Consider the following 16170-nt stretch of genomic DNA (forward strand, 5'->3'; position numbering starts at 1 on the left):
CATGCCTTGTCAGTGTTTTTTACCACTGTGCTGTCATCACTGCTTGTTTCATTTAGCAGTTTTTCAAAGTAATTACTCCACACCTCAAGGATATCGTTTTCTCCTGTTTTCATGTCACCTTTATCATCTCTAATTCCTTTTACAGTACTCTTTCCTCCATTTCTAAGCTTCAACAACCTCCATTAATATTTTTCCACCTTCTTGATATTTATTTTCTATATTCTTGCCAAAGTCTTCCCATGACTTTTGTTTAGCTAGTTTTACACAGTGTTTAGCATTCTTGCATTTGTCTCTATATTTTCTAAGAGCACAAGCTGATTTATTTGACAGAAACTTTTGATATGCTTTCTTCTTTTCCTTCACTGCCTCTTTAACTTCCTGTGTCCACCAGGGAGTTCTGATTTTTTTATCCTTGCAGACAACCTCACCACATGCCTCTCTGGTAGAATCAATCAATGTTTTCTTCAGTTTGCATCTGAATCTCCAAGGTTTGATTCCTGTTCTCAAACTCTTTCATTTTTTCTTCAATAATCTTTATGTATTTTAGTCTACAGTTCACATCTGAGAGCTGCTCAACTTTTATTCGCTTTAAAACTTTCTTACATGTTATTCTTTTCAATATGAAATTCAATTTTATCCTGCTCAAGACTAAATAGTTTTCACCTCAATTTCAAATCCTCTGTACACTTTGGTGTCCTGCACCAATTTGGAAACATCATTATCAACAATAACATAGTCAATGAGACTTTTCTTATTCCTAGCCTCTTCTCTCCATGTGAATTTGTTCACATTTTTATGTTGGAACATGGTGTTAGTAATAACCAGTCCATGTCTTGAGCAGAAATCCAACAGATATTTGCCATTATTATTAGCTTTGCTCTTTTCTCCAAATTTTCCCAAAATATTTTTGTATGTCTCACATTCATTTCCTACTCTGCTATTTAGATCCCCAACAAGGACCAACTTTTCCTTTTTCATTGTGTCAGTTGCTTTGTCTAAAGCCTCAAAAAACTCCTCCATTTCTACCTTAGTAGAACCTTCAATGGGACCATAGGCACAAATAAGTCTCATTGTCCAGTTCTCCATTCTGATATTTGCCCACATCACTCTACTTGAGACTGCCTACCATTCAAGAAAATTAGCCTCGTGGTTTGTGTTGAATACTATGGCTACTCCTTCTTTTCCTTGATTGTCATTGCCTGAATATAACATTTTGTATTTATTGCTCAGAAAGATCTCACCAGTTTTTGTCTTTTACTTTTGAGTTTTTGACTTTCACATGTGAAAGTCCATTTTTCAAGAGTTCTTTCAAAACCGCCTCCGCAGCTTTTACACATGCTTTGTTGCTTTCGAAATGGCCTCTTAGTGGTTTCTTGAGCTTGGGAAACAGCCAGAAATCACACGGTGCGAGATCAGGACTGTATGGAGGGTGTGGTAGGATATCTATCTTGTTCTTCTGCAAAACGTCCACTACACAACTAGCAATATGTGGCTTTGCATTATCATGGTGCAATAAGAAGCCATTCTTCAGCAATGGATGCTTCCTTTTGACATGCTGTACCATTGTCCATAAAACATCCGCATAGTATGAGCCAGGTTCTACAGCATGTTGGTAAACAATGCCTTCATAGTCAAAAAACATTATGGTTATAACTTTACCAGCCAATTTTACAGTTTTTGCTTTCTTGGGGATAGGCGAAGACGGATGCTTCCATTCACTGCTTTGTTGTTTCATTGTAGGGTCATAGTGATACAACCAAGCTTCATCTGCTGTAATGATGCGTTTTAAGAAGTTGTCGCCTTCTTGTTCCAGTTTTTCTTTCCAATCTGTGCACACATCCACTCGATGCTGCATTTGCTCCGGTGTCAAGAGTTTGGGAATCCATCGGGCGCAAACACGTTTCAGTCCCAAATTTTCAGCCATGATTGAGTGAATACTTCCCACAGAAATATTCAGGACAACATGCAGCTGGCATACTGTAATTCTGCGATCCTCCTTGATGATAATCGCTGCTGTGTTGATCATTGTCTCTGTGATGGACATTGAAGGTCTTCCCTCATGTTCAAAATCTTCCACATTTTGCCTTCCTTCCTTAAAAGTTTTATGCCATTGAAAAACACTTGCCCTCGACATTGCTTCATCGTGGAAAGCTTCGCGTATCATGTTAAAAGTGTCCGATGCCGATTTTTGCAAATGCACACAAAATTTAATTGCATAACGCTGTTCCAAGGACGCTTCCATTTCGATGACTGGTTGTGGTCATAGGCATGCCGAAACAAGCTTGCGTTTAGTCACGTGCCACTCTGGCACATCAGCCCGTATATGCCATCTATCAACCTCTTTTGTTAATACAGACAGCAACATTTCTTTATTCCACAGAAATTAATATTGTGATGAGTGGTTTTGCGACAGTAAAATTAGTCTTATTACTTATTGAACAGCCCTCGTATATACACACACACACACACACACACACACACACACACACACACACTGCTTGAAAAGAAATCAACAAACATCCCCCAGTAAGGTGCATCTTGTCATGTGTAGCCAGTAGAGGAATATGATGCTCCCAAGTCATTCAACTGTGATTTGAGTGAAATGGCTGCAGGAATGAAACTGATAGAGTTTGAAAGAGGTGTTGTGATAGGATGCCATGTTGCATGGCATCTGTTCAGCAAATTGTTGACAAATTGGGACATCCCAGGTCAACAATCAGTGATACCATACCGAGATGGAAGCACAGGAAGTCAGCTAGCTGTAAGTTCTACCTGTAGTGGACAACCTAATAGCCTAGACATTAAACATACTTTTCAAGTTATTTTAGGCCTCCAATAAGTAAACCTTATACTTGGTCTCACACTGAGTGATGAAAATCATCTACCACCTGAAGAGTTTCACAAACATCCATATTACAGTGGGATCCGTGTGGCTTATGACATTTTTACTTAAAATTTAGCTAGTAGATGAGCTCTCATCCTCCACCCTCTGTTTTTTTTTTTTTTTTAATTCAAAATAAGTGTTGTCACTATTAGAAAATTCATGCAGCATTCTTGCAATTCAGAAGAAGGTTAATTTTACATAATCCTATATATATATATATATATATATATAAAATTGCATGAATTCATTAGAATTGATTTTCCTATGTTGATTAAAGAAGTGTACATATTTTTTTATATATAATTCAATAAACAAAGTGCTAGACATAGCTTATTTAATTGTCATTTCTCTTACAGTATGAACAGTGGTGAATTGTTTGCATCAGCAGAACAGGTAACATATTTAATGTAAAAACTTGAATTTAAAAAAATTACTGTGTTAACTTAGCTCTGTTGCAATTTTTGAAATTTTATTTAATAGTGAATATTATATATAATTTAGGTCAACTCAGTTGTTGTTGTCGTGTGGGATTACCCAAGGTATATACTGGTTGAGCCCTCCAATGAGGGATTTTAAGTATGTAATTTTTGACTGTAAATCTCTGTGTGTGTGTGTTTACTGACTGAGCTACATATCATGACTTGCACAGATCATAGTAACCTAAACAAACCTATCTCACCCAGCACTATTTCTAAGTGTCATTATCAGCAAAATTAGCTTGAAAATATCCAATTAATTTTTCATTAAGTGAAGATGATCTATGAGTTGTTAGGTGATTATTGGCAGTTATAGTTTGCTAACAGTTTGTACATAATCATAAAATTAAAAAAATAAATAAATAAATAATAATGATGATCTTCCATCAAGTAATGCTGACTGTTGATATTCACTGCAGCTTTCCCAACTTTTTTTACAGTGCATTTAATCATAGTATATATAATAAATATATCTAAATACTCTGTGTTGAAATGTGTAACAGCATCCCCTGTTTAAGAATAAAACATAGTGATAAAGTATTCCTATTTCTGTATGGCCTCTACTACAGTACAAGGAAAACAAATATTTGCCAGCGTTGATTACACATCTGTAAACTCATTGACACATGGAGAACTTATGGATTTCAAAAGATGATTGTGAGATGCAATAACACTGCTTACCCATTCAGATTTTTTCTGAATAGTCTTGTCCACATAATAAATTCTATATCTTTAGAATTCTAACTCTGTTTTTTTAATAATGGATGAAGTGGCTTTGGTGGTCATGGAATGGTGAATAGTCTGTTTAGATGAGTGAAACAAACTTTGGTGTTCTGTTGTTTCAAGACCCAGGTTATGTTTTTTATGCAATGTAAAGAAATGACAGGAGTCTGGATGATACCACCAAAAAGAAATAAAAACATTTCTGCAATGGAAATGCTGTGGATTCTGTCAGAACATTGATGACATCAAGGCTATCTTGCAGAAGTATAAACCATTCTTTTGCTTGCAGGAAACATGTTTGATGCCCCAGTGACAGTCCAGCATTACAAAATGTCATGATTTGTAAGGACAGGACAGAGAAGCAGACCTGCCCATGGAGAATCATCATCCTCCCTTCCAGCAAGTTCCACTTAATACAAATGTAGAGGCAGTTGCCATTCAACTCTCATGCATCTACTTCTTGTTACAGATATCTCGCAGGAATGACATTTATGGCATTATATTGCTGTTACCATCCCCTTTACTTTTAATGAGGGATTTAAACAGACATAACACTGTGGGCTAGTGACCAAACTAATATCAGAGGAGGAGTTGCTGAGCATATGCTCAACAATTATAACCTCTCCCTCTTGAGCACAGGAAACATCATCTTCTGCCACATGCCTATCCAAATGTGCATTGAATATTCCATTGACTTAACTGTCTACTCTCCCACTCCCTCTTCTCACTGTTCAAGTGGAAAATTGAATACAGCTTTTATGGGAGTGACCATTTTGCCCATGATATCCACCTTATATGGATGAATGTACAATATCATGATGGAAAATTGAGCAAGCTGTGACTGGTGAACAGAATTTGATTCCACAACAATCAGCTCATCTTCTATGGAATAATGATTGGATAAAAGCCAGGGAAGCTCAGAAAAAAGCAGAGTATCTTCCACAAATACCACACAACAACAAACCTCATTGCTTTCAAAAATGCTCAAGCCCAAGCAAAACGCTTCTGTTATCAGAGCCAGAAGGGATCCTGGGTCCAATATACATCCTCTGTAACAAGAGTAACCAAAAGCAAAGAAGTATGAGATAAAATCAAGACAATGAAAGGCAGATACACATCCACCAGCTCTCCATCATTAAACATGATGGATGCACAGCTGCCAACACACCAGCAGTATCTTCTTACCCCCCTCCCCCTCAAATTTCATTCCCAAGAATGCAGAAAAACAACAAATTCTGTTTTCTTTCGAGTAGTACTGCAAAATACAAGCCAAGTCTTTTTCACAAAAGAAGAAATTTTGGCTGACTGTAGATGATATAACTAGTGGGATTGAATGTGATGGGTATAGTATGTTCAGGAATGACAGAGAGAATAAAATGGGGGGGGGAGTATTGTTGATGATAGCTGATGAGCTGCAGCCAAGGAGAATAGAAGTTGAATTGCAGGATAGAGAAAAGAGCACATTTGAGGCCATTTGGTGTGAGATTGTGGCTAGCAGAACTAAATATACAATTGGGTGCTGCTATAGACCAGGTGATGGAAAAGATGGTGGTGACAGTATGCACAAGCAAATAGAAGAAATGGGTGGAAGGAGGGTGATTATTATGGGAGATTTCAACTATGGTCGCATTGATTGGAGTGAGGAGAGGACACACGGGAGGAAGGAACTGGATTTTATGCGGTTATTAAGGGATAACTATCTGCGACAGCATGTAATGAAAAATACTAGGGGTCAGAGAGTGCTTGACCTAGTAATTACATCTGAGGATTTGGCTGTAACAAATATGACCACATTGCCACCAATCGGTGAGAGTGATCATAGGGTCTTAACTCGGGAGGTGGCTAAAGGTGTAGAATTGTCAATTAAGACAGGGTACATGTGGAATTATCGGGCTGGAAAGTATGACAAGCTTAGGAGTTTGATTGGTTCAGTGCCATGGCATGTACAACTGCAAGGACTAGAAGTTGATAGTGCATGGGAGGTAGTTAAGAAGTGCTTGCATGAAGCAATGGCTGACTGTATACCTAGAGTCCGAATAATAAATCAAGTAGGGGTTAAATGGATGAATAACACCATTAAGCTTGAGTTGCAAAAAAAGAAACAACTATGGAGGGAATTTAAGGAGAAGGGTGACCGGCAGGCACATGAACGGTATAAAGCACAGGCCAGAAGAGTGACGAGTGTGGTAAGAAAAGCAAAAAAAGGATTACGAAAGAACATTGGCCATGCAGGCTAAAGAGAATCCTAAACAGTTTTTTAGATATGTAGCAAGTAAAAGGAAAAATGTACATGGCAGATTGATTTTAAAGAATGCCGATGGTAGGGAGGTAACTGAATCAGTTGAGATAGTTGCGTTACTGAGTGAGCACTTTGCAAAAGTATATCATCCAGGTGGTGACATTGCAGAAACGAATAAACCAGTAGATTATACAGGAATTGTGGTTAATGAAGTGGAGGTGAGTAGTCTATTGCATAACCTCAATGTCAATACATCTGTGGGATTGGATGGTATACCAGCTCGTGTTGTACGAGAAGCAGCTAAAGAATTGTCAGTACCCTTGACCATTTTGTTTAATTTGAGTCTCGGGTCTGGGTTAGTCCCGAGCGGGTGGAAAGAGGGGAAAATAGTTCCACTGCATAAAGGTGGTTCCAAGACTGCTGTTGTAAATTACCGACCGATTAGCATATCAGGAATCATTGTCAAGGTCTTAGAGAAATTAGTCAAGAAAAGAATACAGGATTGGATAGATGAAAATGGGATATTGTATGGGGGACAACATGGTTTTGTGAAGGGTAGATCATGCCTCAGTAACTTGCTCACGTTTTATAACACAGTGACGGCTGAACTGGATAGGGGTAATGGGTTTACAGTGATACTACTGGACCTTGCCAAGGCCTTTGATAGGATACCACATGGAACCCTAATCAGTAAACTGGAGCAGATGGGTATAGATATAGGGTTGGTGAGATGGATAAGAGGGTGGTTGAAGGAGAGATATCAAAGAGTGGTTTATTCAGGAGTGGAGTCTAAAAGACGTCTTGTGACTAGTGGAGTGCCACAGGGCTCTGTTCTTGGACCACTGCTTTTCAATTTGTTCATCAATGATATTGGAAAGGATCTGAGAGGAAGTGTTCACTTGTTTGCTGATGATGCAAAGTTGGGTAGAGCAATTGTGAGTGCACAAGATGTCAAAATTTTACAGGATGATTTGGATAGTTTGGAGGACTGGGCTAGGAAAAATGGATGTCAATTTAATGTGGCAAGGTGTAAGGTTCTGCACTTTGGGATGAAAAGAATAGCAGCAGTATATCGCATTGGTGGAATCATACTCCAGGAGATTGATGAGGCCAGGGATTTGGGAGTGTTGGTGGATAGGGAGTTGAAGTTTAGGGGGCACATTGCATAAGTAACTAAAACAGCTCACCAAATCACTTGGCTTCTGAAAAATACTTTAACATGCAGAGACGAACAAGTTGTTGTTCCTCTGTATCGAGCCTTGATAAGACCCCATCTGGACTTCTGTGCCCAGCTATGGGCACCAGGGTTTCTTCGTGATGGGGAGGAAGTGGAGAGGGTCCAGAGACGAGTGACCAAGATGATAGCAGGTCTGTGGAATGAACCTTATGAGAATAGGTTGAAGATTTATCATCATCATCATCATCATCAAATTCCTGCCATGTACCCTCAAGGGGTGTACAGGATATGACAGTACTACATGAAAAAATTACATCATTACTAACTTCCTATCTACAATTTTCCTCCAAAAGCAGTCTGTTACTTGTCAAGACTCCAACCTTATCAGATCTTATATTTCTATCATCTAAGGCACTTTGTACCATATCAATCCACCTATATCTTGGTTTTCCTCTGGGTCGTTTTCCTGCCAACCTGGCAGAGAACACTTGTTTTGCTAATCTTTCCTCTCCCATTCTATTTAAGTGACCATACCATCTGAGATTAGCTCTGCTAATGCATTCCTGGATGCTGACAATGTCAAGTTCTTTCCTAATATCCTCATTTTTAATATGATATTGCCATTGATGCCATCTGTTCACGCCTCTAATCTTTCTCAGGACTCTCATATCTGCAGTCTCTAGTCTTTGGTCAAGTGTTTTACTTCTGACCCAGCTCTCAGATCCATAAGTTAAAATTGGTTTGAACACAGTCTTGTATACAGCTAATTTAGTGTTCTGACTAATTTCTTTCTTATTCCATATGAATTTATTCAATTGACTTCCCACCATACCAGCTTTGCTGATTCTGTTGTCTATTTCTATATTTAGTTTACCATCTTCAGTAAAAATTGTGCCTAAGTAGCTGAAATGTTTTACTTGTTCCACAGGTTCTCCATTCACAACACAGTTGACATTTTCAATGATTCTGCCTATTTGAAGATTTATGGGTTGCAGAAATTGGATGATAGGCGAAGGAGGGGTGATATGATTGAGACATTCAAATTACTGAAGGGTTTTTATAAGATTGATCCAGAAGATATTTTTGAAAATATGACTGGTGGTGGGAGGACTAGGGGCCATGCATGGAAGCTAGGCAAGAGCGTGGTGGACAAGGGTGTTAGAGCTAGGTTCTTTACTTGGAGAGTGGTAAATGAGTGGAATAAGCTTCCAGAGTCTGTTGTGGGTGCTACGACCGTGAATGAGTTCAAGGCTAGGTATGATAGATTCTGTGTGAATGTTGAATAGTTGTTCTTGACATGATGTTAGGGCTTCCCTCGATGAGTCTGTCGACTCCTTGGAGTTTCCCTGGAACAATAACAATAATAATAATAATAATTATGAGATGGTCAAACATCTGTCACCATCAGCATTGAATCAACTGCTGCACCTTTTCAACAGAATTTCTGTGAGAACAGGTTTCTAGATACCTTGATAATATTTTATTTCATAAGTTGTGGAAGGATCCAAAATCCTCAATAAAGTCCTCAACAAAATCCAAAATCCTCAAAATAATCGTCCAATTGCTTTAACTAGCTGCTTATGTAAGATTCTGGAAAAAATAACTCATCTTTTATGGTTTCTGGGAAAAAAAAAGTTGTTTTTTTTTTCTTTCAGAACACAACTGGCTTTTATAAATATCATTCTACAACTGAACATCTAGTCTGGCTGGAAGCATCCATCAGAAATGCCTTCCTAAGATGTAAACACTTGGTATTGGTTTTCTTTGATGTGGGTAAAAGCATATTTCACTGCTTGGAGATTTTGGAATATTAAAAGATCTACACAATTTTGAATTCAGAGCGAATCAATTTCTTTTTTATCCAATCAAATCTTCCACATTTGAATGGGAATTGCTCTTTCTTCTGACCATATACTCAAGAGAGGGGGAGTCTCACAAGGTTCAGTTATAAGCATCATGCTTCATGCAATCAGAGTTAACTTGATAACCAAACAACTTCTTCCAACTGTAATGCCCTCTGTGGATGACTTTATCAGATTCTATCACTCATCTAATATGAAGGTCATAGAAAGACAGCTGCAGCAAGCCATTAAACATCTTTCAAGATGGACACTTGCAAATGAGTTCAGATTTTCAGATTTCTTCATTTTGATTACATAGGACACTAATTAAATCAAAACTTGATTGTGGATCCCAAGTCTATGCTTCTTCCAGAGAGAGAGAGAGAGAGTACCCTACAATGGCTGAACCTGATTTACTGTCAAGCCATTCAGAATTGCAACTGTAGCATTTCACCAATCCCTAGTCTGTATGCCAAGGTAAAACTTTATCACTTCATCATCTGTTGTATGCTATGAAATTTAAATCCCTACCAGATCATTCCAAGTGGCCTACTGTATTTTGTAAATGGTAAGAGAATCTGTACAATACTCATTAGTTTGCAAACAAAAGCTCTCTTACAAGTTCTAGTTTTGGGGTAGACGATATCACACAGACGCCACTTAACACACTATTATTGCCATGGCATTCGTACATACCACCAAGCAGCTTTCCTTTCTGCAAACTATCCTGACGTTGTCCCCTTCCTGCTATCTACCAGCAGCTCTTTCAAGCGCATAGAAGGGAATACTGTTGTGTCTATCTAGACCAGTGGTTCAAAATCAGATCTAGTGGGACTCTTCTGCTGTCTTCCCAGTCAGCATAATATCTGCTCAGATCTGAATGGAATGTAATAACTTCGATGCTGAGCTGTATATGATGAAGCTTACTTTAAACAATGTAACACTGCAACACTATCAAAGGTTCATTGTATATACAAATTCATGAAGTTTTCTACAGGCAATAAGAAAAGCTGCAGAAACATTCAGGGTTTTCTCAAGTCCAACACATCCTCTCTCAGTTACTGAAGCTACACTTGGATGTCTACTTCTATTGGATTTTGAGCCACCTTTGGCTTTAGGGGAAACAAGGCTGCAGATACTATGGCTAGGTCAGCTCATTTTTGAAGCTTCCACCATGTGCCTGTCCTATACACTGATTACTGGCAGATCATCACACACAAACTTTTAACCCAGTGGCAGTTATCATGGAATAGAGAGACCAGTGATAAGCTCTCAAATCAAACTCTGGCAGTCTAGTCTACACAGGGATCACAAAGAGAAAGTTGTTCTTACTTGGTTCTGCATAGGTCATGGTCATCTTGTTCTTTGAGAGATACTTGCTATAAGATTTCTTTATCACATGAAAACTCAAGCTGCCACCATGTGCCTGTCCTATACACTGATTACTGGCAGATCATCAGGCACAAACTTTTAACCCAGTGGCAGTTATCATGGAATAGAGAGTGATAAGCTCTCCTATACACTGATTATTGGCAGATCATCAGACACACACTTTTAACCCAGTGGCAGTTATCATGGAATTGAGAGACCAGTGATAAGCTCTCAAATCAAGCCCTAAAATCAAACTCTGGTTTATGTAGACTAAACTATGTCTAGTCTACATAGGGACCACAAAGAGAAAGTTGTTCTTACTTGATTCTGCATAGGTCATGGTCATCTTGTTCTTTGAGAGATACTCGCTATAAGATTTCTTCAGTTCACATGAAAACACAAGGAAATAAGTGAATAATATTTATTTAAAAGCCAGATATTTTAGCCTGAATATTATAGGCCATCATCAATGGCAATATTAGTTAATTGCAAGGTAGAACACGAACAATGGATTGATTTGAGAGATAGAGAGAGCCACATGATGTTATACTTAAAACAATGCAAAGGTATATTTGAGGAAACATATTATGAGTTAAAATACAAACTTATTTATTAATTACTGACCATTTACGAAAAACAAAACTACATTAGAGCCTACCAGTTTCAGCAAACTTTCTGGCTTTTTCAAGGCGTTTACGGAGACATAAAAACTAGTAAATGCAAATTGAAAGGAACATAAAAAACGTTGTAAACCAACCAGTAGCTAAGGTTACACATTAGAGATATTACAAACGCCAGACAGTTTGCTGGCGAAACTGGTAGGCTCTAATGTAGTTTTGTTTTTCGTAAATGGTCAATAATTAATAAATAAGTTTGTATTTGAATTATATAAACGACCAAATATGTTTAGTTTAAACATATTTAAACTAAATATGTTTAAACTTAAACATATTAATCAAAATTTCACTTATCTAAAGTGAACATTTTTCACTTTAGATAAGTGAAAAATGTTTTCCTCTAATCCACTGATTTCATGGTTAGTTTTGATATAGAATCTCTCTTCATTTATGTACCTCTAGAAGATACACTACATCTGCTTTCACAAGCTTTTCCAAGGATATAGCGAAATTATTAAATGTCATTATTCGCTCCAGATATTTTATTTGTCAAAATAAGAATCACGGTCAACTTTAAGAAACTGCTTATCTAATATAAATAATCTACATCCATGAATTAAATTTACTATGGAAATAGCAAAAGACAACAGTTTATCCTTCTTAGATATTCTACTCCTCTGCTCTTCAAGTGAACTAATTGCTTCCATTTATTGAAAGCCTACTTTTACTGAAAGTTACATTCAACAACAATCTGCTCACCATCCCTCACAGAAGACTGGAATTATCAAAACGTTAGTGCAATATATATGTCGAGGTATAGAGCATACTATAAGTTCTATGCTTCAACAATTACAGCAAGAACTCTTAAACATCAAATGATATATGAAACTCAATGGCTTCTCAGAAAGACCACACAGTGTCTTTTTGATTTCTGTAATCCTAGCTCAGATAACAAGGAAACAATATGTCGAGTCTCTATCCCTTACATTTCTGGTATCTTAGAGCCACTATCTTAAGAAATACAATTTAGTGGCTACATTTATTCCTGTCAACAGATTATCATCATAGCTTCCATCTTCTCAAGATGGAAATTATGATGGCTACCAAGTTCCTTGTGACTGTCATCATTTTTACTCCAGACAAATTGGATGCTCAGCAGAAAAGAGAATACCAGAACACCAATCTTTCATCATTAACAGGAAATCTGAGAAATTAGGTCTGGCACAGCACAGAAAAGATACTGACCATTAATATTCTATGGTCTGAAATGCACTTCATCTTTGTCACTATAAATTTGAACATTTGTTTAAAAAACTCTGAAGCCTTACCTCACCATCCAAACTTAAATCAGAACAACTGCCTTTCTATCTATGATATGGAAGAGTCTTATTCTAATCACATTATTAGTTGTTTTTTTTTTTAATACAGTTAATTAACTGACAATACAATGTTTCCTCACTTATGCCTTTGCGTTGTTTGAAATATCTGGCTTTTAAATAAATATTATTCACTTATTTCCTTGTGTTTTCATAGTCATTTTACACATACTTCTTCCTATTAAGAGATGATGACATGCTTATCTGCAAGTTGCATGACATCAGACTAACCATCATTCACATTTTAATCGACTGTCCTTGTTTTGTCAACAAGCAGTCACCATTTTAGTGATATTCATAATCTGAGTGAGCTGTATACACTGGCAGATTTTATTGGATTCATCAAGTGTTATTTCCATTTTTAAATTTTTATAGAGCATTAATATTTGTTTGTTGACACTGGTTTTTATATCTGTTTATGCTCTTCTATTGTTATTACCTTGTGTACTGCTGAGATATGTTTTGACACTGATGAACTTAGCTGTCCTTTCACCATTAAACCCAGAACCAAATCAGGCCACTCACTACATGTCAAGCTGGATGGTTTCCTTTCCTTCCCCATCAATGCAACAGTGCCCAAGGATTCTGTACTCTTTCACCACTGATGACAGTACAATTCATTTTCTTTCTCATTTCATACCTCGTAGGCACCAATGTCCAAAACTGATCTCTCTTCTTCCTTGAGATGAGGATAACCTTGTTAACTCCAATGCTACTAAAATACTAAAACACAGCCTGTCTAATTTCTTGCAAGAAAGATTTTGCATCACTTCTCTTTACTTTGATAATACCTCAGTTCTCCAAACATGATCAGATTTTTCTTCGTTGGTTGACTTACATCTCCAACCTTTCCTGGCACAAATACATCTCAGCTGTAGCTTCTTCATTCCAAAGAAACATAGTGCACTTTTCCACTCAAGACACTACTTCACACATCTACAACTTTTGATGCTGTATAAATCCCTAATCTATCCAACCATGGAATACTAGTCACACATGTGGGGTAGTGCATCCAAAACCTCTCTATAATTCTTCAGTGCTGTATTGAAGTGGATGAGCCAATTAATCAGTGACGTTTCTCTCACAGCTTCTCATCAATCACTCTGAGGCATTTCTGAGACATGGACAGTTCTGCAGATCTGGCCGTCATCATTCTTCCTCTTTCTTTCAAGACTGTAATAACCTAGCAGCTACTAGTCGACATCTAGCTCCAAACTCACAAAACCGGCTTCTCTTCCTCCCCTTTCATTCCATCTAACTGTTCTTTGGAACAGCCTTTCTCACTTGGTCTTCTCCAAAGACTACAATGTTGAGCTGTTCAAAGAGGTCAACAGATTCTGTCTTTCTCAATTACATACACAGCATTGTTTATAAATCTTGTGACCTTAGTGGTATTCTGAAGCTGTGTTTTATGTAGCTCCTTTGGCTGAAATATACAACGAGATGCAAGCTTTTATACTATATGGAGCTCTACAAATAATGAACTGTTTTTTTGGCTACAATTGCTTTAAATCAAATTAATGGAAGGAAGGCATTAATGAAAAGAATGGTATAATGATATCATTGGCCTACCCATGGAGTATTAAATCTTCTGGATCTGCAGAATTTTTAGAAGTTACCTTTGGAATTGAGATTCATTTGTAGAGTGTCTTTCATGTGTGAGATTTAAAATTATGGAGTAAAAAATTAAAGTAAACTCAAAGCAAAAATGTACTGTCACGATCCAGAAACCTATCAGTTAATTTGTGATCCAATATAGATTCTGTCATTATCATTCTACAGCAGATCTCCTCACTAACATTTCCGCCTTTGGACATAAGCCATGGAAAGACTTGGAGAAATACTCATGGTCACTGTTGATATTTCCAAGACATTTGATCATATTTGATATCAAGGCATTACCAAGATACCATTTTACAGTCTCTCTGGTGGATGACTTCCTGTCATCAGACACTGAGGGACCCTAGCATTGATAAAAGAATATTCTTTTTTTCTTTTCTTATCAGTGCTGGGGTACCTCAGTGTTCTGTACTCTAGCCCACACTCTTCCTCCTATACATTAGTGATCCTCTGTCTGTAACTTAAATGGTTTCCATAGTTTTGCTGATGATAGTACTTCATTCCTCTTTATTTGAGAAACTTTGTAGTATTCAAATTCTTGATTATATGCAGAAGATGGCTATCCACTGAATAGATGATTCCCTCTGTCTCTGTCAAACACATGCATGCACACACACAGTCTCCCTCCAGTCACTTTCTCACTGGTACTCTTTTTAAATACTTTCATGAGCATTTCTATTGCTGCACTGAACCAGCCATGCTCATGAAAGTATTTAAAAAGAGTGCCAGGAAAAGAGGAAAGAGCAAGTGACTGGAAGGAGTCTGCATGTGTGTGTGTGTGTGTGTGTGTTTCATTCCTTCAATTTCATCCAATCATGTAAGAATGTAAACAGCTGCTGGTTATCATCCACACATGCATCAACTCCAAACTTATGAAACCAAATTCTCATCTTCATCTACTTCTATTTTTTGGAACAGCCTCTCCCATACTGTTTTTACCACTGAATCTGAATACATGCTTATTAATTAATTTAAGGAATTTACAATGTACACAGGATATAAATTAAATTAAACTTTAATCTGTATTTCCAATATTTTGGCAATGTCACATTGCTATCCTCACAGGAACTTAAAATAAAGACACGTGCATGCAGGCACTACACACAGTAAATGAGGATGAAGCAGAAAGTTATTGTTTCTCCTAAAAGTCCTGATGGTGCCCCCTAGTGGACTATGTAGGTATTCTTGGCTGTTGGCCTAAAGGTCTTCTGATGTAAGTCTCCCAAATTTACATCAGAAGACCTTCAGCCCAACAGCCAAGAATACCTACATAGCATGCTAGGGGGCACCATCAGGACTTTAAGGAGAAACAATAGCTTCCTGCTTCATCCTCATTTACTGTGTGTAGTGCCTGCGTGCACGTGTCTTTATTTTAAACTCCTGTGATGATAGCAAATGTGACGTTCCCGATATATTGGAAATATAGATTAAAGTTTAATTTAATTTATATCTGTGTACATTGTAAATTCCTTAAATTAATTAATAAGTATGTTTAACCAATGTCTAAGCCTTTCTATGAGAATCTGAATACAGCACTCACTTTTTCAAGGAACTGTTAGTAAAATTCTTCCTTCTATTTAACTGCTTGTCTCTTCCCCACACACATGCACACCACTATTGTGTTATAGATTTTGTGACCTCTCTTGTATGAGGTCAGTATATATAAAAAAAAAAAAAAACTGCATAATGCTAATTAATATTAAGAATATTGATATATTAATCTTAATAATTATTTTTTTTTTTTTTCACTTTGTAGTTTGCAAACATATTGGAAAGTAATACCAACTCCAATGCAAATTTTATTGGTACGGAGGCTTTGGCAAATAAAGATAATGCTGGTAAGTGC

The 16170-nt window shown here is 37.2% G+C and overlaps 1 protein-coding gene across 3 annotated transcripts in view; it reads left to right on the forward strand.

Annotated features, from left to right (window-relative positions):
* The window catches only part of Noc1 (Nucleolar complex protein 1), a 106255-nt gene that overhangs the window by 80781 nt on the left and 9304 nt on the right, over positions 1-16170 (forward strand). For all 3 annotated transcript variants that reach the window (XM_090399033.1, XM_090399034.1, XM_090399035.1), the window contains exons 15-16: positions 3241-3277; positions 16081-16162. In XM_090399033.1, coding sequence (XP_090255159.1) covers positions 3241-3277; positions 16081-16162 — 119 coding nt within the window. The remainder of the gene's footprint in view (positions 1-3240; positions 3278-16080; positions 16163-16170) is intronic.

Source organism: Typopeltis vanoorti, chromosome 10 (assembly GCF_054136105.1).
Source record: "Typopeltis vanoorti isolate ZY-2024b chromosome 10, IOZ_Tvanoo_1.0, whole genome shotgun sequence".
Classification (NCBI taxonomy): domain Eukaryota; kingdom Metazoa; phylum Arthropoda; class Arachnida; order Uropygi; family Thelyphonidae; genus Typopeltis; species Typopeltis vanoorti.